This window comes from Dermacentor andersoni, chromosome 6, assembly GCF_023375885.2.
Source record: "Dermacentor andersoni chromosome 6, qqDerAnde1_hic_scaffold, whole genome shotgun sequence".
NCBI classification, from domain to species: Eukaryota; Metazoa; Arthropoda; class Arachnida; order Ixodida; family Ixodidae; genus Dermacentor; species Dermacentor andersoni.
Window position 1 is genome coordinate 78440702 of NC_092819.1, and position 26577 is coordinate 78467278.

The 26577-nt window shown below is 48.4% G+C and overlaps 1 protein-coding gene across 3 annotated transcripts; it reads left to right on the forward strand.

The window, feature by feature from the left end:
• Positions 1-263: 263 nt before the first annotated feature.
• LOC129382452 (solute carrier family 22 member 7-like) lies at positions 264-25370 on the forward strand. Of its 3 annotated transcripts, XM_055066412.1 has the most exons (8): positions 264-1058; positions 2099-2303; positions 4098-4309; positions 11039-11139; positions 12468-12622; positions 13285-13453; positions 14760-14907; positions 25166-25370. In XM_055066412.1, the coding sequence occupies exons 1-8, from the start codon at positions 507-509 to the stop codon at positions 25292-25294; spliced, it is 1671 nt and encodes a 556-aa protein (XP_054922387.1). In that variant the 5' UTR covers positions 264-506; the 3' UTR covers positions 25295-25370. The 3 variants fall into 3 exon arrangements, with proteins under 3 accessions (XP_054922387.1, XP_054922388.1, XP_054922389.1); XM_055066413.1 differs by lacking the exon at positions 14760-14907; XM_055066414.1 differs by lacking the exons at positions 13285-13453; positions 14760-14907.
• The last annotated feature ends 1207 nt before the right edge of the window (positions 25371-26577 follow it).

The window sequence follows — 26577 nt, forward strand, 5'->3', positions numbered from 1 at the left end:
AACCCCAATTCTTTCAGGAAATTTTACCATTTATTTATGTTGCCGATAGCTTTTCATCACAAATTGCACCAGCTAATAAGCTCCGCCCACAAAACACGAGAACTCACGTTTCTACTTGTTGGCGTTGCAGGGTGCGCGGCAGCTATGTTAGGGGCCACGTGAGAGGAAAGCTGACTCTTCCCTCTCACGTGACCCCTCACATCACTACTCTACTCCTCCCCCGTCGGGAACCCATCTCCTCACGCCGCTTCTCAGAACGCGGAACCTTGAATTTTGAAGGCAGAGAGGGATTGAACAAATTCTAATAATGGACTAAAAGAATAGATGCGGTTAACTTCACCAGTAGCTGGGCAACAACAATTAATTGTAATAATATAACAGAATGAAAATAAAAGAGGAAGATACCGTATCATGAGTTGGATAGTCTAAACAATTTTGCCGGTGGCAGTCACTGGAAATTACAGAACGTGGAGGAGTATACGGCTGTTGTCCCAAAGTTCTCCCAAATGAGGAAGATGATGTACCTTAGGCTCACGCGCAGGGCCGCCTTTATCGGCGAAGAAGAAGCGAAAGAAGAAGCTCTCAAAATGTCTCTCGGACACGAAGACGACCTCTCGCAACAACCTGAAGCCCAGAACCCGGCGCAGGAACAACCGATAGATTACAATGCAACTCAGCAACAACCGGCGACAGCTCCCGTCACCGACACCGTCGACGTTCTGGTACCGGCTCCAACCAACAGGCACAGGAAACGGATCAAGTCGATTTCCAAGAATCCGCCTCCACAGATGGACGCGACGCGACAAGAAGGCGGGGCAGTGTCTCCGAATCGCGCTCGACGTCACAGGAAAAAGAAACATCGCCAACCAGGCGAGACGCCGTCGCCTCCGCAGTCGGGAGGAGAAAACGTGGGCCAGGCGGCGCGAGAGCTGCGACGATCCAGCGAGAAGGTAGCGACGCCAGGGGACCACGATGATGCACCGGTGGAAACCGGCGCTACGGTTTCCGTCGCCGGATTCGAGTCGGACGCCAAATCAATGGCGCAGAACCAAGTAAAGGTGAGTGCTGCACCGGGTTCTTTCACATTTCGTCCTTAAACGTCAGATATTTAGAAGAAGAACGGCTTGTCCAGCTGGTCGCGTCCGCCTTCGGGCGTGTTTCAATACTTGCCGCGGTCGACTGAAATTTATCAAGTTTAATAAAATTCTTAAATGTAGCCTGTTGCAGATAACGTAGTTGTAGTCCTTGAGTTGGATTATTCGGAGTGGCAGACATTGCTTGCGCGATAAATCGAAAGACGTTCACTGAATTAACGAAAACTCACTAATTATCTTCTGAAATAATTACTTTCCAACAAACATTGCAATTTACGAATTGTAGCAGGTGAGTTTGAAAGGCTTATCCACTTGGAATGAATTTCCAGAATAGCGCCAGTATAGAGAAATGCGCCATCAAACTCGCCGTAAAACGCACTTTGCTCGGCTTACTTTATTAACAAAACGCTATTTTACCCATTGAAGCACAAAACTAACCGGAACGCACATGTATTCCATCCCACGTTTCGGGAAATATGTAGAAACCGGTTTCATGTTGGAAATTCATTTCAAATGAATGTTTTGCAATCTCACCAACTACAATTCGTAAATTGCAATATATGCCGTAATGTAATTAATTAACTTGTGATTTTTGTCAATTAATTAAATATGTATTTTGATTTCTCTTGCTAGTAAGATCCGCCTCTTCGAATAATCAAGCTCAACGACGAGAATTGTGCCATCTGCCACAGTGGATTTTTTTTTTTTTATCCATAAAACTTAAAAACGATCATGCACGCCGTATATATTTGTGGTTATTTTGGCGTCGTGCTCTCTGTTTTCCTTCGGATTTAGCCTTCTTCCTTCCTTTCTTTTTTTGCTTAATTCTTACGTAACGCTTGAAATCCCACTATTTCAGAACATTCAGAAATCCCGCTGCAGAGCATTCGAATGCTGCCTCCACGTTATCGAGCGTTTCCTTCTGTATTCGTCTCTAGGCTGTAAAACCACGCGTCATAACCAGAAGGCATTTCGAACTCACTACAACTTTCACTGCGGAGCAGGAAGGCGAAGTGCGCCGCTCGCTGTCCGCGCAAGGTGGCGACCAGCAGGAGAAGGAGGCTGCCGCTGAAAACCAGGCCGCGCCTGGCGAGGACAGCATAGTCGCTATCTTCGGCGGCAACGGCGCCTACCAGCGGTTGTCGCTGGGGTTCGCCATTATGGCCTACTTCGCCGTGGCCGTCCACATCTTCCTCGACACCGTCATCGGTGAGTGCCACTCGCGCCAATGCGTTGGATCAGCTGCCCGTCGGAAGGGCATTCTGGGCTAACCCAGGGATAAGTGCTCAGCATGGAGCGAGCCGCTTTGGTTGTCTTCAGGAGCCGTGGCAATGGTGCGTTTACAGGACGGGGTCGGACTCTTGGACTATAGTTGCTCCTACATAACAACTGGTACAGCGAGAGACACGCAGGCGTTGACGAGCAACTTCGCCTGTTGCACGTTAAGTAACCTCAGTTATTCAAAATTAATCCAGAGCCCTGTAAGCAATGTGCTGTCCCTTATAATCCATTGTGCAGTCTCGGGACGTTACGCCCGTGTGCAGAAAGGCTCCTTTACTCGAAGTCCCTGTTTATACTCGATCTCAGTAGTTCCTTGCAGTGCTGTGGAAGCTACGCGAGCTCTTAGCCAATGGGAAAGCCGAATGCCCCTCGATATGCGCTCATCCGCGTGGCGAGGTCTGCTCCGTGCCTGCTTGCCATCCTGTTGGCACATGCTCGATGGTTAGTGAATTGACGCAAAAAAAAAAAGTTTTGACGACGTAACTGTAAGCTGCGTTGGCATGCATGCGACGTCGGGGTTTCGCTTCACATGTACGCTTTCCCTTCAGTTACCTTACATTCTCCGTACCAAGTTGTGAGAGTACAACTTATAACTTTATAAAGTTATAAAGTACATAGTGAACCTTATAAATGTTCACCTGCGCCACTGCGTTTGCTCGGCGTCTACTTGGTGTTTGCTCGCTACACTCACCACGTACCGTGCTAGAGCGGGGTAGTAAATGATGCAGTGAACAATTAGGTCTTTATAGCGTTCCACGTCGTCAACGCATCACCAGTGCTAATGCTGTGGCGCCATCTTCTAGCTAGAAATCAAACAATTTTTGTGGCTTGTCGCCCTGTCTATAGTCCTAGTAGTGTGAAAACAAACACTCGATTTGAATGATTACGATAGAACATACCTAACTCTTTGTGCTCAACTTGAGGTGAGACTAATACCGTTGTCACACGCGGCACTTTTGATCGCGGTCAAGCCCGATCCGGATCGAAATACTCTGCTGCGATTGGCTCCCTCACGCAGCTTGCGCAACGGAGCCACTCACGACCGAGATATTCGATCCGGATCGGGCTTGATCGCAATCAGAATGGCCCCGTGTGACACCTGCGTTAGTGATGACGGATTTCGCAGCTTGTTTCTTGCTGACAGAGCGCAGCGCCAGTAACAAGCGCGAATTTGGATCGAAGCGGGTGGTGGGCACTGCATGCGTACTGCCATGGTGCTATAGGTGACCACGGTTAGGGTTACTATTACGGTTACCGTCGGTAACTGCCACAGTAATTCAAGGTATAGGACCCGCATGGGCAAAAGTCCTAACACGCCACGTATCGCTGTACCATACCATGTAGCTAGCAAAAATAGCTATCCAGTGCTCCAAATAATCAGCCAGTTACGGCGGCAACTATATACCACTTCGCAAGGACATTGCCTGTGTGTGCCTCGTACATTCGGCAGTGCTGGAAGTTACTTGTCAGATGGAGATAACGATGACGGATGATGGAGGTGAGGATGAGATTGAGAGTGAGATGACGCTTGGCGTGAACGCGTCGAAGGAAACGCAATGAGCGTCTCGGGGCCATTCACGCCAGGCGTCTTCTAGGTCAAGCATGGGCTTCAAGTTCGCGCGTTTCTGCATACAGTGGTAGACCCCGTATTTTGTTTGCGCGGGTTACGACTGTCGCTCGTAGTGCTGCAAGTATCTGACCGATTGCTTTCGGCACTTGCAGTGCACGACGTGCGCTTCGCGTGCAGACCGCCAAGCTGGGCGAATGAATCGCTTCCTCCGGAAGACAGCTGGACCACCACGCAGGGCTGGACGAAGCACGACAACGGCAGCGCCTGTCGTCAGCAGCGACAGCCGGAAAGTGGTGACGTCACTGCTCCCTGCACTGCGTGGCTCTACGCGAACTCCGGCCACCACAACAACATTGTGCAAGAGGTACAACGGGATAAGAGAGGCGGTGGTACTGAGCTATGGAGTAAGGAAAAAGGATATCAGCGTTTATCTAGTGCGAAATGCGCGTGAAATGCGTTAGCATTACGTCGCACCTCTTCGAGGACTATGGATCCATGCTTTAATCTGCGTTGACCACATCGCAAAGTGTTATCGAGGAGCTCGCTGGACACGCGTCCTGCCTTTTCCAGGAGTTAAGTGCAGCCGACGGTGATCCGAAGCAGACCACCGTCTGTATAACATTGGAACATTCACTTACGAGCTAAATTAACAAGCATGGTGTCAGCATGTACAGGCCATATCGGACACCTACATCACACTCGATGACAGCAGACACTCGCTGTCAAAATTCTGGCGTGAGGAAGAGCGGCAGCAGCCGTGAGAGGAAATGGCCTTTGTGCTGTGTATCGCTTCAACGCAAACTGACCGGCGAGAACACACCACGCACACAGGCACGGCCGCTCGATTGTGCTTTTGGATCGAGTGGCCGTGACACAGTTATGAGGAGTCTGCAAACCGCTTTCAAAGTATGACGCGCGCGACCGCGCGCGGCAGCGCAAATACTCAGTTTCTGCAGGAGTAGTAGAAAGCCGTCCCGCCTCCTTCCCGCGCTGCCTCCCCGATTTCCTCCCTAGCGCGCGCGAGATTGAGCCAGTCATCGGTGCCCCTTGCGCGCGGTCGCGAAATGCGTAGTTGCTATACTTTAGTAACTATCAGAGAGCAACGCCGCCACCTCTGCCTCCCTCCCGTCCCCCCCGGCCTTTCACGCGACAGAAGACGACGCGTTTCGTCTGAGCTTTCCTCCCTTGCGCGCGCCAGACTAAGCCGCGATCGTCAGCTCCCCTCGCGCACTTTCCCTCGCACATACAGCATACCGCGCGCGACGACGGTGTTGTCGCCCTTGGACTTTCTATACGGAACATCACGGCGACGGCGATGCCTACGGCATAAATGCACATGGAGTGTAGATATATTTGCTATCACAATAAAAAATTCACCGACTATTACGATACTCCCCAATCGGAAATATGGGCGCAGCTCTATACGTGTTTTCATTTCGCGGTATATTGACTGGTGCGGTACGTTACAAATGAAGCAAAGTGTGGCACGACTGCCTCGCTAACCGGATGATTGAGAGAGACAGCGCGTGGGTGACGCGTGGGCGTGATTCACAACAGCTGCCGCAGACAGACCTCCGCTCATACAGCACTTTGTTTTGATATATATGGTATCGGTGGCGTCATCGATGAATAGACGATGTGCGCTACTCTGGCGCCGTCTCGTAGCCATCGTCACCGCAAAACAAGTTTTACGCAGCACTACGCTTTTCTTCTCACGCTTTCGCCACACCCTCTTCCTCCGGTTTTCCCCTCGTGGTTCCGCTGCACCCTCCTCCTCCACTTTCCTCCTCGCGTTCTCTTCGCTATTGCCATTTTTCATCCCCCGCTGCGCTCTAAAAACTTGGTTCAAAATTATTGTTACGCGACATAAAATGTTCAATCGTCCGACCTGTGACGAACCACCGTAGGGCTTATAACTATCTTGCACCGGTGTTTGTTTCTTCACTTTTTCATTTAAGTAAACTTGGCTAAACGTTATCTGGGACACACGGTATACATCATCATCAGCCTATTTTATGTCCACTGGAGGACAAAGGCCTCTCCATGCAATCAACGATTGCCCCTGTCCTGCGCTAACTTATCGCAGCTAGCGCCAGCAAATTTCCGAATTTCACCACCCCACCTAGTTTTCTGCCGTCCTCCACTGCGCTTTCGTTCTCTCAACACCCATTCTGTAACTTTAATGGTCCACCGATTATCTATCCTACGCATAACATGGCCAGCCTAGCTCCATTTTTTTCTCTTAACATCAATTAGAATATAGACTATTCCCGTTTGCTATCTGATGTCTCTTAACGTTACGCCTAACATTCTTCGTTCCATCGCTTCTTGCACGGTGTTTAACTTGTTCTCGAGCTTCTTCGTCAACCTCCAAGTTTCATGTATACCATGTATACCGTGTATACAATGTATACACGGTATACATATTTTACTCCAAAGTATGCATCACGTCCGGCAGGGGCAAGTGCAAATCGGCAGGTACGACGACAAGAAGTAGCATTTCAACAACTAGGTTTATTAACTTGGCATTTACCTTAAGTTTAACCTGTACAAAATATCTACAAAGAAAACGATGTCATACCCATCGTCGACGGCCTGCCTGACCGGCCTGGTCTCCCGCGGTGAAGTTGCGCCGTTTGCTGCTGTTCCCTTTGCTCTCGGAAAACTACTCAAACTATTCCTTAGATAAGTTTCTGCAGAATTCAAGGGACCCGCGGACCGGCGGGAGGCGCAGGCTTCTCCACCGGTGGGTTATTTCGTTACTACGACCAATCAGGCAGGCCGACAGCATCCAATAAGCGCCATAGTTTAAGGGGACAAAAATGGTCGCGTAAGCACTCTGCATACAAAAGCACTTCGCCCATAACTAATCAACTTTTGACGCCCGAGACAGCCGAGCGTGGGAAGAGGGCGCGACACGTGCATCTAGTGACGTCAGGTGCGGCGGCGGCGTCGCCCGGGCGGCAGCACATGCCCGCGGCGCCATAGCTGTTATTTCTGTACAAAGGCTTCCCCCGCATCGAACACTCGCGGAAAGAAAGCAAACAGGCCCGCGGTACACTCTTTTCGCGACAATACAAAAAAAAAAAACATGTCGAAGTGTAGATGCAAAGACTAAGCAGTCATAGAGACAGCAAATTATATTTATTTATTTATTTATTTATTTATTTATTTATTTATTTATTTATTTATTTATTTACATTCAATTACCCTCAAGGCTCCAAGGTATTAGAGAGGGAAATGGGTTACAATGTTGATAACTACAATACAATAGCAACGATACAATACAATTGACAACCATTACAGGAATGACGCAAAATTTATGTAGGTTTTGACAAACCAGGTTTGTAGCAGCACTTCTAAAGGCATTGTTATCCCCACTGGCGACAACACTTTGCGCATTTTCCATACAAGCATGTGCTGGGAATAAATAAGTCATGACAACTTTCGGCGTTTCAAAATAAAATACCTACTTTATGATGGTGATCAATGTGCGTGGAAGTGTAACACCAAGTTACGTTCGTAAATTTATCGGCCGTATAAGCTGCAGTTAAGATTCGCTTGCTAATTTAATTGCCGAGTGCAGTGTCGCGCACTAACCAGCAAACATTATCATATCTCACTCGATGACCACGAGCACTCGCTGTCACAACGCTAGTGCAATGAATAGCGGCGGCTGCTGGTCGCGAAATCGCGCTGCCACTCGTGTCACAGCACCTCCTAAAATTACATTAAACTCCTACACTATAGGCGCGTGGGAAGGCAGCGCGCATAAAGCCTTCAACAATCTCAGCTCGCCCTTATAGGCTTTGCATCCGCTGCAGGCTGCCTCCATGATAAGGTACACGGCACGCCTATGTGCTCAGCCTCGCGGACAGCCATGCGCAGTCGCGGCCGGGCTAGAAGAGAAGACGCGTGCTCTTCTCTCCTAGCGCGCGCTTTATCACGCAACCCTCAACACTGCAGTGTGGGCGTGCCGGAAGACGGCGCACACAAGCCGCCATCCTTCTCGGCTCACCCTGTCACGTTTTCCCTCGCACTCGAAGCATACTGCGCGCGGGGCGCTATCTTATCGCACTTGGACTTTACGGGTAACATCTCGGCGACGGCGAAAACTCTCCTGGAGTGTCCATGTAATAATTGCTGTCGCACTAAAATAAAATACGTCTATAAGAAAGCAAAGCGGCACATACTTAAGGGCATCCAGCATGTACCGTTATGAGAAAACGACAGCTTATACAGACAGGGAGAACGCCGAAGACACCATAATATAATTCAGCATCGCTCACTTACCATTGCCTACGGTGCTGTATTGACGCCAGCTGCAACCTTTCTATAGGCTGCTGACCATCCGCCAGCATTTGACGCGACTGGTTCCTTCCGCGTTCACCCAGCTGCTCTCGCACATCTACCGCACCTGTGGCGTAGTTGTCCCGGACTGCACTCATCAGCAAAGCGCCACTACCTGTCAAAAGTAGGGCTGCACCTAAGCTGCCCACATGACAACTATCTGTGGATCTATGGTCCCTGCTAAAGGGGCCCTGACCAGGCCACATAATTTGTGGTTATACGATGGAGGCTGCTACGTGGCCTCTAAGGAGCATTCTACCGCAAGAATTTTTTCACATTGGCTCGATAATAGTCGAGATAGAAATATTTCAGTGCCACGAAGCCGTGATTTCAGGAGGCGAGCGTCACCTCCAGCATAGGCACTTGGCCCCCGTCTAGTGCGCAAGCGAAACTCCTTCCCTGCGTTCTTCCATACCGGAGCTAGAGGATCGCGTGACGTACACGTCACGGGCCCCGCCTTCTGTTCTGTTTTCTCGCTTTCTTGCTGCACGGCGCACTTTCGCTGGCGGTCTCGGAGGCCAGCTGTTGCACACGCCGCACGATTTTGCGTGCTGTGCACGACAGCACCTGACTAGCGGTATAAGTCAGTGCTACACGAACCCCGATGCAGACGCAAGCGGATCACAGAGCATGATCTCGCGCTAGAACACGGAAGAAAATGACATAGTTTCGCTCTCTGCGCGCGCGACTGCACGACAAGGGAACACGTATAGACGAAACGCAAGTACATCTCTCTTGCTGCGGTATGAAGTCAAGCAAAGACGTGCGGATATTCAGTTTGTAGGTATTAATATTTCTTTAAAATTCAATTCGTCTATTAAAGCAACAGATCAAACAAATAACTGATGTTGCCTTGAATATTTCTCAAAGATGCGTGCCACTGTAAATGACATCGCAGCAAGGTGATCTACACAGGCGCCGTTGCGTGACATCAAGTTCAAGTTCAAGTTCATTTATTTACCACATACATGGAGTTTCACATAGGTGGTTGGAACGAGGGAAAAAAAGCTCCGGCTCTCCGGCTGTGAGCGCGGCACCCGCAAGGGGAACGGCAAACGGCGTTTGGTTTGAGATTTAAACACTTTTTGCGGCACGTAGGGAGTTAATAGAGAGTTTTAGAATAGGGGCCCCAAACGTTTTGGGGCCCCAAAGAAATAGCGTCGAAGCCACTGCGCATGCGCGAGACGCAAACTGCGTTTGGGTTTTGCGTTGGGAACGCTATTTCACCGATTTAGCGGGAGCTCAAATAGCGTTCCCAAAAGCTTTGCGTCAACAAGCATGGCGGCACCCATGGAAGCGACGGCTCTAACCTAGCACCAAACCGGGTTCGATGCGCGGTAACGCGTGAAGTTCGCAAGCTAGGAGAAGTGACTGCAGGTATCGCTTTCTCTCAAGTAACGCGTGTTATGAAGATTGATTCATTAGACGCCGCTGATTCCGAATTCGAGTGTGGATTTTATGGCTCGTAGGCCTAACACGGCTAAGCTTGGCTGGTGAAGGCACGTAAAGTTGGTTTTGTTGCTCAAAACTAAGCACAACTAATTGTTTGCTGCTTGAAGAATAGCCTCTAAATTGTAATTAAACGCGAATACACGCAAGTCAAATTTACTATTCATATCATAAAATGGTATATTTTATTTAATTATTTCTAATAGCTTTTCTTTGACGCCGTAGTGGCGCTGTCAGCGCAAGACGCTATCCGCAAACGTAAAACCCTATTCTAAAACTCTTCACTCCTGCGTGCCCCAACGCTAACACCCGCAAAGCTCTTTGGGGCCCCAAAATATTGGGGCCCCTATTCTAAAACTCTCTAATACTTAGCAGACACAGCCGCTAACGAGCACTGTATGCACTGCGCTTGTCAGCTCCAAATGGCCAGGCCTAGTGAGGGTCCCTTTAAGATATCGATGGTGTTTTGGATTTGCCTTTCATTTGGTCCTTTCCGCTACAGAAAGTTTGTTATATGTATTTTTATAATCTCCTTGATTTAATTTCCGGTAAGCTTCAGGGACAAGAGATTTCAGGGACTGCCAGCCTTTCACAGACAATTGAAAATGGTCTTTCAATTGCAACTTGCTGTTAAGTCAACGTCACAGCCTTAGCGCATTGCATGATGTGATGTAGTTTTTACAGTGGCGGCTCGATTAGCCCCCATCAAAATGCAGCAACAGCCAGGAATAGAACCTACGACCTCTTCAGCATCGATATGTCATAACCCTTAGGATGTCTAAGAGAAAGCAGCGACGGCTATCGAGTGCTTGCTCTGGCTTGTAGTTAGAAAAGTATGTCCATGTATGTGACGTTTCGGTATAGAACGGCTCAGACCCATGATCACTACATGACCGAGGGTCTAGACGAAGCAATGGCTGCGGCTTCGGCGTTTGTTTTCTACTCAGGGTATAATAAGTACTTTTTTTATTTTTTTATTTCCTTTCGTATGCATAGTAGCCTTATTTACTTTGAATGTTGTCGTTTCCTTGAATATTACAGTCATAACTTCACGAGTTCATGATCCTCGCTTATCGTATCGTGTGATGCCTTATTGATTTGCTATTGCAGCTCTTGTTTACGCACATTGATTGTCCTGCTTAGAAGGTCTCGATATAGTCCTTAGATTATGATACTTATACTTCCACGTCTATATATGCTACACTCTTGCGACTACATTGAACAGTAATAAAAATTGTGAATGAAATGGAATTTAGTGGAACTAAAAGTGCACTCAACTCTTGTTCGGTCGCAGTGGGACCTGGTGTGTTCGCGGCAGTGGCTGCGGCCTTTCACGCGATTCGGCTTCATCGCCGGCGGCCTGATAGCCTGGGTGCTGCCTTTCCTGATCGACAGGTAGGCGAACAGGCGAAGGCGCGCTTCGTGGCACTACCCAGCGCTCCAGCGCTCTCCGCAGACACTTGCCGTCTCCTTAGCCTACGAGCCCTATACGATAGAACGTAACCGTAATGTTCAGAGCCATCTTCCACCCCACCAGTGGGAGTAACTGGTCAGGAAAATAATCTCAAGATTCCGCAACCTACCTGGTAATGAATGTACTGTCGGCGTCGTCTTGCGTTGTCTTTATTAATACGTGCCAATGTTCGTACCAACGCGAAATGGTGGTGGAGTATTGCGACGTGTACAGTGCAGCTTCCGGACATTCGAGAAGCTTGGGACGTTGCGAATTCAATATAATTTCTTACACTGCAGAAAAAAAAAAAAAAATGGGGCGATAGCCTATAGGTTAGTGAACTGTTCAAAAGTAACAGTTTAGCAAATTATTATACAGCTGTACGAAGTAAGGATAGTAGTTTTATCGGCCGTATAAACTTTTCAAGATTTGCTTACTAACTAAATTAACAAGCATGGAGGCAAACGTAAACACATCTCACTCGATAAGCGTGGAAGCTCGCTGCCAAAACGCTGGCGGGAGGAAGAGCGGCAGCAGCAGCGAGTGAATTGCCGATCGCGTTCTTTGACTTCAACGTGAACTAAGTGACGAGAACACAACGCACAGGAAGCTGTCAGCCCTCGGCGCGCCTTGACTCTGTACCCACCGCAGATCGCTTTCAATATTGGGCCCGCGCAGCCGCGCTCAGCCGAGCCATACCCAGCCACCGCCAACGTAGAACGCCCCCCCCCCTCCCCCCCCACACCAGCCACCACCACCACCGCCACACCCGTTGCGTTGCGCGCAATGGAAGACGGCGGGCTACCTCCCCACCTTCTTTCCTTACGCGCGCGAGATCCTCGGCTCACCCTCGCACGCTTTCACTCGTACCCACAGCATAGGACGCTTGAGTGCGATTTTATCGCACTTGGATTTGGCAAAAACATCACGTCGCCGCCGATGACAGCGGAAATTAGCCTCGAGTGTTCATATCATTGCTATCGCAATAATATAAACACGTCTTTCTTTTTGTTAAAGGCATTCAGTAAAGATATACGCAAAAAAGAAAAAAAAAACTTTGAAAGTCAGTGAAACATGGACCAGTTGACTCCCTATAACCGATAATTAATTTCTCACTATGGTATCGGCCCTACTTGAATTTAAGCACATCAGCGGTCTATAAACGACGCAGAAGCATGCGTACATTTGCGCAAGCGACGGGGCGCGAAGTGTATACAGTCAGTGCGTCGGAGCGCCCGCTGAAAGCTGCCATCTCTTCTCCCTCTCGCAGGGCCGGCCGGCGTCCGATTATTCTTCTGGGAATGGTGATGGCTTCGGCGAGCTCGCTGGCCATCTACTTCGTTAAGTCGGTGCAGCTGTTCATGCTATTGCGCTGTGTCCTGGGGATGTGCCTGGTCATCCTCTACATCACCAGCTTCGTTCTCAGTGAGCGAGCGAACTCTTTCTTCAATTGCCGGGATGCACGAGACTAAACGGCTTAAGACTTTGCCCTCTGAAAAGGGGGCGTCTAAATGCACGTCCCTGCGACGGCTTCCTCTGAGTAGCAGAAACACATCTCGAAGGCCGTGATTTCGCTGACTACGTGCGTCGGAAGTGATTGCGAAGCCGGAAACGCGTTATGGTCCCCACGTTCTAGACATCACCTGTACATTACTGCCATGTTCATGTAAACAGGGATGGTGCGCAAGAGCAAGCGCATCGCCTTGAGAGGATGCATCACCTCGTAGCCAGATCCGACTGTCCGCTCAAAGTACAGTTAAAGGGAAAACATCAGCGCATAGCGCTGATGTATGTCAGCTTGCAAGTTACTCCAGCTTCTTCGCAGTTTTCGAACTTCGACAACTTCGCGAGCGAACGTTGTCTCCGAAAAGCCGGCAAGTTAACTGCTCAAATGCCGGCAATATATTGGCACCGCTACGCTAGCTATATAGCACAGCACCGCTAAGTGGTCGAAACACTGCAGTTTCACGGTCACCTGTTGCCCATCCTGCCTACTTAGCGTCCTTCGCGCCGTCATATTTAGCACTGCCAATACTTTCGCAGGCCTATGCCATTACTGTACACACGGCTTCCGTGCGCAATCGCAGTGTTCGAGATCGTGTCGAGCGAGTACGTGGCGCTGTTCGCCCTGATCTCACAGCTTGGATTTTCCTGCGGGCAGCTGTTCGTGGGCATGCTTGACAAGCCCCAGCTCACGTGGCGCTCCGTGCAGCTGAGCTGCTGCCTGCCCGTCTGCGCATGCGTAATCGCCATCCTGTGAGTCGGTCACTCTGCATAGCCGAGACACCTATAGAGTGGTGCACGCTTAATCTGTGCGCCTGTAAGGAACAGCTCTTCTTTTTTTTTTCTCGGAAAGATTTTCTATAAGGATCTCCTGTGACGGTTATGTGTCTTCTTCAGTTGTCTGGCGGATTTCTGAAAGAGGCATTACCTGCATGATAAATTGCAGTGCCCAGGAAGCTAAATAAAAAAGTTCACTGGTTAACTTGATACAAACTGATATTACCTGCATGAGAAGTTGTAAGCCCAAGAACCTAATTTATAATGTTCAATAATTAATTTATTTAGTTGTTCACATTGGGGCACATGTTGCAAATTTCAAGGTTGAAATCAAGTAATAGTGAATTTTATTTCTACCTAGCCGAAATACTAAGATGAGCATTACCGTCTCGAGATAACTGTTCTTAAATTATGCCACAGAATGCATTGGCGTTTCAGTTAAGCATCCCAAAACGTCCTCCTAGCAGTTGGGAACGATCTTAACTGGAACGGCAATGTAGTCCGTGGCACATTTCAGAGCGTTGTTGCATTTAAAATCATTTGAACGCTCAAGGTAGATTTCTAAAATTTGTGCATCATTTATTGTGCCATTTCCTATACGATAATCGTCGCCAATCGCGCGTGCATATTCTTTCGTTAACATTATGCGCCCGCTGCTTTCCTGTCAGCAAGGATGAAGACATAGGATGCCGAGAGATGCATGGCATTCTCGACAGTAAATTGTTGAGTGCGAAGTGTTAACGAAGGAAAACGCGCACAAGATTGATGACGATCATCGCTGTGCGGCAAAATTACGCGCTAAGCAGTGTGTGGTTTAATATTGCAAATATAGAATTTAAAACAACATGGCAATAATGAGAGGACATTTCTGTTCTCGCTAATCAAGTTCAGACAATAAAACATGGTTAATTACCACAAAATGGAAATAAAAAGGGCTAGGAGAGTGCTAATTAGCGACACAGGCAAAAAACTCATCGTACATCAGAAATTAGTACTCACCTTGTCCCCTACCTTTCTTTTATTTCCATTTTGCGCCAAGTGGCCACGAGTTTTATGATCTGAAAGTGTTCAGCATCAATCGGCTGGCCCAGCGACACGTAGTATACTGTTCTTCCTTAATATTTCTTCGCGTGCTATTACCCCTTGTAAGCGTGAACCAACTCGCTCACCAACAAAATTTATTAGTGTATGGTTCCTATAAGAGAATCAAATATCGCAGGATCAACGATATTTGGAATATCCATCGAGACACCCTCTTAATTTTGACATGCACCTAATGCAGCGCCGTGAGCGAATCTCCGCGGTGGCTGGTGGCACGTGGCAACTTGGACCAAGCCGAGGCGGTTATGATGCACGCCGCGCGGCTGAACGGCGTCCGCAAGCGGAAGGCCCAGTTCCTCTGGCGGAAGGCGTTCAACGAACTCGAGAAGGCAGGTGGCGCCATGGGTACAGTCGCGGCGCCAACTTTGGCCATGCAGCGACGACGGAGGATATGTTATACCAAGGAGCTTCATACAATAATTACTAGAGGGAACTCTGGTGCTAGTGCCTATACAGGAGTTATACGGGAGCTGCAATGGGAGCGATTGAGACACCGTGATAATTATGACGAGACGTTCATTTGAGGGATCGCCAGGAGGTTTCTTAGCGCGTGTTGTAGGCTTTTGTCCCTAGGCGTGGCGTCATTGCCGAGTGGGATCGAGTTTGTTTACGCTCGGACGCTGGCTGCCTGCGCGGTAAAGTAGGTGAAGCAGCGGACTAAGTAAGTCGTGGCAGATCATAGCTTTCTCGCGCCTTACGGCGATGTACCTCGTAAATAACATCACAGACGTTTCTGTGGGAGCAGTAGGGATTGCAGTAGAGCCTGGGCCGCATATATTGAAAATCTAGAAGGCAGAGCAGAGCGCCTTAGCAACCGCAGTTGAACGCAAGTGGCTGAAAGGCCGCCGGTGACGATGACTGACCCAGCAGCAGCGCCGCAGGCGCGAGGAAGTCTGTCCGACGTATTTTCAGAGGCAAAGTTCTGACTTGTGTTGCAGAATTCGCGGGGCGCGGTGGTGCTGAACTTAGTGTCACAAGTTGGCGGCTGGACGTACTTATATTTATTCAATCGTGTTTTTTTTTTACTAATTGTAACAACGTGACATTATTTCGCATTATTGGCGGCGCCTCCGGTACACCAAACGACGCCGCCGACGCCTTCGCGTGCCAGGGGTGTGTATCCGCGATAGCGTACAGCAAAATTTTTTATGCGGACACCTCCTGGCACGCTTCGGCCTCCGCGGCCCCAACCCATGGGCCGCCCTGCTTCCAGCTTTGATCCCCCCGATACCCCTTGGGTGCCCTGGAGATCCTGCGCCGCCTACTTTATTATAACCTCAGGGGCTCAGTGTGCCCTCCTGGAGCAGTCCTTGTAAAAAGAGCCAAGCTATCGTCGCGACGAAAAAAGAAACCCGCGATTTATACAACACCAGTTAGAACATTTCCCCTTCAGACACAGCGATCACTAAATGGGGCGTCCGTGCCCTGCCTCACCGCGCGGGCAGCGTGTGGTGGCGCGTAAACTCGACCGCACTCCACAATGCCGGCATGTCTAGAGGACAAACGCATACAACACGCGCTAAGAAACCTCCTCCTTAAGTGCCTAGGCAGCGTCATATGTTCGAGGAGCAAAAGCCCCCAGATTTTCTTTCTCGCGCCCACTCTTACTCGCGCCTGCGCACAAATGACTGGCGATCCCTCAAATGAATGTCTAGTGGAATTATGAGAAGTACGTGGATTTGCCTAAACTTCGTCCTCCTGGCTTGAAACGGCTTTGTGACTTTGTAAACTCGTAATAAGTAATTAAATGACCATTATTAAAATTGTCCAACGGCAGGATTCGAGCACAGGACGTCTAGCACAGACGCCCGATACTGAAACCGTTAAGCCACGCGCATAGGCGATGGGAAACTCCCTTGTGAATTTATCGCGGGCATGACAGTGCCTTTAGACGCTTGGCGCGTTTCGATTCGGCCACCTCGACAAGCTCGATCGTTGCACTTAGTAGCGATTGCGCGTATTCGCAGCGTCTTCTGCACCTCGAAGGGTACAGATCTCTCTGAAAGCATATAAAGCGTAATATGCACAGACACAAGAACATCTGAATCCACAAGCAAAAAGATCAGACAAATCTATGTACTTCCCATCATTCCCATGGCGGGTCAACGACTTCCCTCTAGTATATTGTAGGAGACTCTATGTGATATACAACAGGGGACGCATGGCACGGTTGCGAGCTGGATGCGACGTACGACAAGCTGCCTTATGTCTTGAACCTCATCCAACAAGATTGCAACAGGCCCCAGCAGTATATATACTGTAGCATATATTAACGGCCGTATTGCCAACGCGCTCGCCGGCCGGTCGCCGCGTTGGACGCCTCGTCATGGGTCTCCTGCTTGCCTTGCATGCAAGGTTACTTCTTTCTTTCTTTCTTTCTTTCTTTCTTTCTTTCTTTCTTTCTTTCTTTCTTTCTTTCTTTTCTTTCTTTCTTTCTTCCTTTCTTTCTTTCGTTCTTTTCTTTCTTTCTTTCTTTCTTTCTTTCTTTCTTTCGTTCTTTTCTTTCTTTTCTTGCTTTCTTTCTTTCCTTCTTTCTTTCTTCCTTTCTTTCTTTTCTTTCTTTCTTTCTTTCTTTCTCACAGTCACACCAATCGATAGCTGTTACGGAATGTTACAGCCGTCGTCGGCGTCTGTCACAACATGATCCACAAAGTTTTTATTTGACTGTGAAGCTTTTTTTCCCTGAGGAACCCGCATGGGCTTCCTTTGTAACTTAGTGCTATATACTTTGGGATGGATGACAATTTATCCCCTTCAGACTTTCTTAAGGCAGAGCTCCAGCACCATCATTCTCGCAAGGCAGTCGCAATGCCGTGCTGTCGTTAGGTTTGTACCGGTACCGTATGTGGTTGCTATTGGAGAGCCCCCACTGTGCGCGAAAGTGTACTTTTACTTGCGCCATACGCGCCGCTATTTCATGTCGAAGCTCTCTGAAGCGCAAGATAAGGGAAAGCGCCTGTCCTGTTTAGTTGCGCTTTAAAGAGCTTCAACACGAACATCCACTAACTGACCCGAATCACCATCTTGCCTGCGCGCTATACATCCGCATTCTCCTGCGAGTGCGGCGTCATCCCAGGCAGGCATGTCGCAGCTTCAATGCTAACTGATTTAACTAACTTAGAGGACGCACTATTTCGCCTAGCCTTGACAGATCTGATTTAACCTCCCTAATGAACACAAGAGTATGATACACGCGTTTCTGGAGGCCTCCGAGGTCATTTGACTACATACCTGCTGTTCCACATGTACCCAAACTCTGCACACGTACGTTTTCAGCATTCTGGCCGCTTTGAAATGCGGCCACCGTGGCCTGGAATTGAACTTGTGACCTACGTGCTAAGCAGCACGGCTCCATAGCCACTGACCCACTGTGCAGATATTGGGTCAAGTTTTACGACAACGCGATTGGCGTATACGTGCTCTTGCCCGTAGCCAATCAAACAAACGGTGCTCAAGCGCGAATGTTTTTTCGAAGTGTTCATTGCGGGCCAGTTCTCTCGAAAACTGCTTGTAACTACGTGGTCTGCTCACTGGCCTCTTCAATAATTCAGTAGTCTTGTCACTTTTATAAGAAGCCTGCTAAAATCGGTTTGTGCGGTATCACTAGTGATGATGGCAATAATTTATTTGAGTACTTCCGTATTCAAATTCCTGAACATCTCTTCTTTTTTTGAAAGAAGTGTGGTATTTAGTCCCCTCGACCAAAAGCTTCTGCACAGCTTATGCCCATGCATGCGTCGTCTGCAGTAGCAAAACGGCACCTAAATTCCCATTGGTTGCGACGCCAAGTCACGAGTGCGCCTCGACGGAGAAGAGCTGGCGAATCGAAAAGCCTGCTGCGTGAATAGCGCGTCACGTGTTGCGTGAGGGGCGAGGGCATCGCCGCAACGCCACGTCACCAGCGCGCCTCGATGGAGGAGGTAGGGCGACGCGACGCAGAACGTCTTCGATATGCAGTGAAGTGTGGCTCAGAACGCGAGCGTCTATTGGCTCTAAAACGCGAAGCGATGCAGCGTCAAGTAGCGGCGATGAGCCACGATAAACGTAGTGAATATTTAGCACAGAAACGCGAAGAGCGGATGCGTCAATCCAATGCAGTGACACGGCAGGCGATCTGCAAAACTCGAGAACATATCCCGCAGCAAAACTCGAAGGACCGCTCAGCGTCGTTCAATTCGACATTAATGTTTTCGCATTCACGACTTAGGTGCTTAGGTGCCCTCGGATTATTTTGTTTTGTTATTTTGTCTGACTGCATTTGTAATCAGGTTGTCAATTTGCACTTCTGCTTTTCTAATGGTTTCATATCTGGTACGATGTGCCCTTAACTGCTGGACTCTGCCCTTCAATCCTTTGTTTGGCTTTGGCAGGCCTGTAATATGTAAACTACTTGGTGTAACGACAAAATTTCATTATTATTATTAATATTTATGAATTTGAATTCTGACTAGTAGTAGTGGTGGTATATTTATAATCACAATCATCAATGCAACCACCATGAGCGTGTTCATGACAGCATGACACGTAATTCAATATATTTCTGGAGCTACGTGCGCCCTTTCACTCTTCTCAAAAGAGTACCGAAGATGTATATCTTGTTGATCAAAATGCCAATGTTCTCTCGAACACTGCTGATGCCTTTGCAGAACACTTCTGTACTTTGTGTAAAGGATGCTTCTACCTAAAGTAAGCTTCCTTCTAAGCTTGGCATGATGCGCACGATATCAATAAATGAAGACCTTGTTTTGAAGTGTATATGAAGTGCCTCCAACCTCCCCTTTCTTGTGGCGCTGATCGTATCCCTCCCGCACTGATTAGCACGTATGGAAAGATACTTGTCGCTGTTCTCACATGTATCTTCAACAGTTACCTAAAGTGTTATACGTTTCCTAGTTCTTGGAAGGTAGCACGGGTAGTGCCCGTACACAAATAGGGTGCTAGACGTGCATTTACTAATTAGTGGCTTGAATCTATCCTTTGCGTTGCGTCAAAGGCGTCAGAATCTGTATTGTGCGTTCGCTGCTTCCTGTTAGGGCTAAGGGCATTTTAATAGATGAATAGCATGACTTTATACCAGGACGCTCTACAACAACGATCTTGATCACGTTTACGACCCGTGATTCCAATGTGGCACACTGTAGGGGCCAATTGGGCGCTCTTTGACCTAAGTAAAGCATTTGATGTAGTTTGCCATAAGCTCATCATTACAAAGCTCAGGCAAATGAACAAACCTTCTTCCATCACTGCTCTGGTATCAAATTACCTAAGCGATAAGATTGTGCTTCATTGGCATTAATGGACAGAGTTCTATTAGCTATGAGGTCACTAGCGGAGTTCCTTAAGGACCTGTTCTTGGCTCTCTTCTCTTTCTATTGTTCATAAATTGCATTTTGTCAGCAATTCAACACTCTTAATTTCTTCGATATGCTGACAACATCAAAAGTGTTCACGACTGCATTGATCTTCAAAAAGATATTTTTTCGCTCTCAACCCGGCGCAGAAACAATAAGTTACCCTTAAATGCTTCCAAAACTATGATATAAGGTTATACACGGAAAACACAACGTGTGCAATTTTGATATACCCTTCGCGTTACTCCCTTGCCCACTGTCGATGAAATGAAAGATATTGGTGTTTACTTCGAAAAAACGCTAAGTTTCTCTTCGCAAGCTAAATATGCAAAACCGTGTGTCCTTCGCGCTCTTGGAATTGTTTGTCGTATATGGTATGACTTCCACTCCCCTTCCTCTCTGAAATTGTATTCTACTGTGCACCTTCCACTACTAGTGTATGCCTCTGTGCTTTGGAGCAAAACGTGCAAATCTGATTCTGACTTCACTGAACGCGTACAGAATAAAATGATTTAGGTTCCCCTTTTGGCATTCTGGTGAACATTATCCAGCCCTCTCAAATATACCTCAACTCGCACCTCTAAAATGAAAAAAAGTGTGAAGCCATACCTTTTGTTCTTGATTTTGGGAAGTTACCGCAAGCAAAACACGAAACCTGAAGGAAGGGACAAGATGAAGCGGTTCCGACAACTGATGATTTAATGAAACGAACGCCAAGCTTTTATACATTAAAGCAACTTAAAAACCAATAAAAAGAACAAAGCAGGGTTAAAATACGTGCGGTACAAATACTAAGAAAACACTGACAGACTACTGAGGCATCGAACACGCGTGTATTATATAGAAAGAAACAAAGGTTCTTTCTGGGAAAGCGCAACTGACGGCAAGCTAACCCAATCACCATCCTTAAAGCGTAGCATGGCCACTGCCTCTACAATCTCTCTTTGCAAATGGCCATATTTTTCTGCCCATAATCTGTCTTTGAAAACAAAGGTGAGCAGCCCAAGCAGCAATGACAATGAATAGCCAAGTTCGACCCTCCAGCAGACCCCAGGGAACGTTCACGCTCACGCAAGTGAATGTTAATGCACTATACCGGTTTGTCCAATCTGCCGCACTTTAGTGGAATCTTAAATATGACACGTGTCGTGCAAGGCGCATGCGAATTTGTATGCTTCGTTTACAGGAGGCCGAACCGGTAGTTCCCCTTGCCACAATTCTGCACAACTTCAAAAGCTTACAAGGTGCTGAAAAGACAACATCAACCCCATATTTATTTACCAGAAATCTTTCTGAGATTATGGGAAAACATGAATGTAGGGAACAGGCACGTACCCAAGTGGGGCCCGGGGGGGCGACGAAATTAAGCGGCATAATCCCCCCTCCTATCCGCCCGCGCCACCACTCCTCACACACATTCCTAAAGCGCCGACAAATCAATCTACTCGGCGGTCAACATTTTGCTGCCTTTTACAGCGAAAGCAGTGTATGACTACCTTCCGTAGTTTCTTTCGGCGTCCGTTAACAGGAAAATCATCATGTGGGCCGATCCTGGTGGTAGCGCAAATGGGTCCAAGATCAATGGCACATACCCCTCGGGAACCTATAACGCGCCCTTCGGAATCTTCGGGATGGGCCCACGTATGGGCAGCTTTTAACGCCTGCTTCACTTCCACCGCAGGTCAGACCGGCATTAAACTACCTTCGGGGTGGACCCACGTATGAGGAGTGCTTAACGCCTGATTCACCTCCGCCGCGGGTTGGCCCGGTATTGCAATATCTTCGGGATCGGCCTACGTTTGGAGAGTTCTTAATGCCTGTTCACCTCCACCGCGGGTCGGCCCGGCATTGAGCTACCTTCGGGATGGACCCGCGTACGGGGAGCGCTTAACGCCTGCTTCACCTCCGCCGCGGTTGGGCCCGGTATTGCACTATCTTCGGGATCGGCCCACGTATGGGGAGTGCTTAACGCCTGCTTCACCTTTGCCGCGGGTCGGCCCGGCGTTGCACAACTTTCGGGATTGGACTACGTATGCGGGGTGCTTACCGCCTGCTTCACCTCCGCCGAGGGTCAGCCCGGTGTTGCACTATGTTCGGGAGCGGCCCACGTATGGGGAGGGCATAACGCCTGCTTCACGTTTGCAGCGGGTCAGCCCGGCGTTGCACTACTTTCGGGGTTGGCCCACGTATGCGGGGTGCTTACCGCCTGCTTCACCTCCGCCGAGGGAGGGCCCGGTGTTGTACTTTCTTCGAAATTGGCCCACGTATGCGGGGTGCTTACCACCTGCTTCACCTCCGCCGAGGGTCGGCCCAGTGTTGCACTTTCTTCGGAATTGGCCCACGTATGGGGAGTACATCACGCCTGCTTCACCTTTGCCGCGAGTCGGCCCGGTGATGCACTTTCTTCGGAATTGGCCCACGTATGCAGGGTGCTTACCGCCTGCTTCACCTCCGCCGAGGGTCGGCCCGGTGTTGCACTTTCTTCGGAATTGGCCCACGTATGCGGGGTGCTTACCGCCTGCTTCACCTCCGCCGAGGGTCGGCCCGGTGTTGCACTTTCTTCGGAATTGGCCCACGTATGCGGGGTGCTTACCGCCTGCTTCACCTCCGCCGAGGGTCGGCCCGGTGTTGCACTTTCTTCGGAATTGGCCCACGTATGGGGAGTGCATAACGCCTGCTTCACCTTTGCCGCGGGTCGGCCCGGCGTTTCACTACTTTCGGGACTGGCCCACGTATGCGGGGTGCTTACCGCCTGCTTCACCTCCGCCGAGGGTCGGCCCGGTGTTGCACTTTCTTCGGAATTGGCCCACGTTGGGGAGTGCATAACGCCTGCTTCAGCTTTGCCGCGGGTCGGCCCGGGTTGCACTTTCTTCTGAATTGGCCCACGTATGGGGGGTGGTTACCGCCTGCTTCACCTCCGCCGAGGGGCGGCCCGGTGTGGCACTAACTTCGGGAGCGGCCCACGTATGGGGAGTTCATAACGCCTGCTTCACCTTTGCCGCGGGTCGGCCTGGCGTTGCACTACTTTCGGGATTGGCTCACGCATGCGGGGTGCTTACCACCTGCTTCACCTCCGCCGCGGGGTGGTCCGATATTCCACTACCTTCAGATCGACCCGCAGCGGAGGTTAAACACAGCTTTTCGTTTGAGAGCTTTGACTGTCGTCAGCTTTCGCTTCTATTCCATCTTCGCAGAGTGGAATGGTTGTCAAGTTTTTCACTCCTTTTGGATGGCGGTAGTTATCGGCATCTCCTGGAGTGTGGAGGCCAGTTTTTTCATCTATTCTCGGTCCGCGATTAGCTCAAGATGAATTCAGTTGTCACCGTCTATTGCAGCAGGCAGGGCGTAGTTTATTGTTTTAATTATAATATTTTATATTATTTATAATGCCTAATACAATTTTTAAGTCACCATCTATTCAAAGATCATGCGCATCGCTGTTGCTTCGTTATTTCTATACCTTCTTTGTTTAGACTGATGCAGGGGCCAGGAAAGGGACTTCGTTCATAGTCAGCTGGTCTGTATGCTCGTGGAAAGAGTTGTGGCCGGAGAAAATGCCATTTGCGTTTAACTTTTCCTTTTGCTTCATTATTTCTTCGAGTGACGGCTCGCCGCGACGCTGGCAGATCCTCGGAACCATATATCCGCGATACGGATTAGATAAGGTGGAAAATAGAATATTGCGAAAAAGCGTCCATCATCAGACCCTGCAATAACCGTTCAACCCATACGCCCTTTCCCAGGCGAGGTAAGGTCACTCCTTACCGCGTCTGGTTTTTTCCTTAATTGTACAGCACATTTCGTGCAAAATTAGCAGCTGGAAACAAGTGTCGCAAGGTGATGACAAATTAAGCGATCTACTAAGGGAGAAAGCCAAGGCAACAGCCAAAGAGGTAGGGAAGGCGAAAATTGTTTGTGAAAATATTGATGGATCAACATCTTTTTACTTAAAAGTAGAGAAAACGCCGCTGGAAGCGGAAGTGGAGCCGCCTGACGTAGCCACTTCTCTGCTGTTCTAATGGGGGTGTTTTCCTAACCTTCCGCGGTGGGCACAGTACGTCTAGAACCGCAGCGTCCTGCGTTCTACGCGGTTGTACGGGACTGGTGACCACGCATCGTTACGCATCTTCCCAAATAGCAACACAAGTCGGTTTTGGCACTTGGTAGAGCAGTAAAGGAGGGATCCAAAAGAACTTTGATTGTTCCGCAAATATACATTTCTCTGTAATTCTTCCAAAGCCAATTCAAAAAACGCTACTAGATCGGCGTTCGTTTCATTAAATCATCAGTTGTTAGTACCGCTTCGTATTGTCCCCTCCTTCAAGTCTCGTGTTTTGCTTGCGGTAACTTCTCAAAAGCATGAATCGTCAACTGGCCTACACCCACGCTCTGCTAGGTTACGTTTCTTTCCTCCTTACGGTGGTCCATGGCATTACAGATTGTCCAAAGCTTCATAATCATGTGCAATTTCCCGCGCCGCAAAATTATGCCAAGCAGCATTCCACATTTTCTGCCCGTTCTTGCTGCATTAAAGACTCGTATGGCTTGCCTCCAAAGAACAGGCAATAAATATTCTTCCTGTTTTGATATATTTCAGAGTTCATTTCCTGTGTTTCTTTATAAATGTAGATAATTATGTTGCGTGATTAACTCCCTTTTACGCCTGCCTCGTCGTTTTCGGTTTCCCTATTTGTTTCTTCGTCTCGCATTGTTTTGTCTACCACATAAGTCTTCTTTTACACTTTGTCTTGCGTATTACTACTAACGTGCACCAGTACGAAGGCTCCGTAGGTGTTCCTGGGCGCTATAATAAACATTTTATCGATTTATTATTATTATTATTATTATTATTATTATTATTATTGTCGTTGTCGTCGTCGTCGTCGTCGTCGTCGTCGTTGTTGTTGTTGTCGTCGTCGTCGTCGTCGTCGTCGTCGTTGTTGTTGTTGTTGTTGTTGTTGTTGTTGTTGTTGTTGTTGTTGTTGTTGTTGTTGTTGTTGTTGTTGTTTTTGTTGTTGAGAAAGAGAGACATACAGGAGCTCATTATTGTTCTGTGCTTTATCGCTTGCACGGACAGTGATTTCTGGAACAAAGTATGCTCGCCTTCATACTCGAAAGAACATTCGAAAGAATGGCCAAAAGCTGTTTGAGGGGACGGCAATGTGCTGGTCTCACGAGTGGTTTACACCCCTTTAAATTTCTTACAGCTGTTTTTTTACTTGTCATGTCTTTGCAGTCGCAAGAGCGCTGGTCCATGGTCCTTCGCACGCCTTTTCGCGGCTTGCTGATGTCCTCGACGAACTTGCGCTTTGTCGTGGTCATGCTCGTCACCAGGTGCGCCACCATGAACGTGTCCCACCATTGAGTTCCTGTGGCATGCAGGACACAATTTGAGGAAAAGGATGTCTTTGTCCCCAATGAAGATTTTTGTTCTTGCTTTATACGTTAACTTTTACATAATTTTTGAAAATAGCTTCTTGCAGATAAGATAATGCTATTCCTTGAGCTAGATTATTGAGAGAGCCATCTGCCTCTCTGACGCAGAGTGCATTACTTACACAAGAACTCTAAACACATATTCAACCTATTAACAAGAAATCATTAATGTACCTTCTTAATACTTACTTTAAACTCCCTATTGCGATTAACGAATTGTAGCCGGTGAGTTTGAAAGGCGTATGTACTTGGAGTGAATTTCCAGAATGACGCCAGTTTGGAGATATGCACCATCAAACTCGAGGGGAAAACGCACTGTTGTTCCACTTACTTTCTTTAACACAACGATTTTTTATGCATTGAAGCACAAAAGTAACTGGTACGCCATGTATTTTGTCCCACACTTTGAGAAATAATGCCTCTAAACTGGCGTCACCCTCGAAATTGATTTCAAGTGGACACGTCTCGCGAGCTCACTGGCTACAATACGTCAATTGCAACGTGTGCCGTAACGTAATTGATCAAGAAGATAATTAGTGGACTTTTGTTAATTAATAACATGCGTTTCGATTTCTCGTGCTAGTAAGGTCCGCTTCTTCGGATAATACAACACAAGGACAATAATTATGCTATCTGCCACAGGCGATTTCAAGAAATATCCCACAAAATTTAGAAGTGATCACCCCGTACACGCGCTCGTCACCTTCGTGAGCGCACTGCGAGTTACGTGAGAGAAGAAGTATACAACAAAACGGAACGCCCTATGAAGCCTGGATGGGGTCAATTGGCAATTTAATCCCTGTGCCCGGCATATCGCAAGTTTCTCAAAACAAGTCCAACGGAAACGCTTGATTCGCGTGCAGACCGTTTCAGTGGAGACGTTCATTCTTAAAGCGGTACGTTAGAGATAGCAAGGTTTGTCTTTGTTTTCTTTTTTTCTCATCGCATTCTCAAGGAAGCGCGCAGCTATCCCATAAGCTCTCGTGATGTGACGTCACTCGACAGATATACGGATACACGATGAAATGCGCCTGCGTTCGGCTCAAATTTCCTGGTACACGTTGGTTACGCGCTATAGGGGAAGAAAATGAAGCAGTTGACGTTGACGATAAAGCGTTGACTACAGAAACGAGATTTTCAACCAGCGGCGAAAAGCGATAACGATGCGCGATAAGCTTGCCGTTGCGGCGCCTGATATGTCACCGTCGCTTA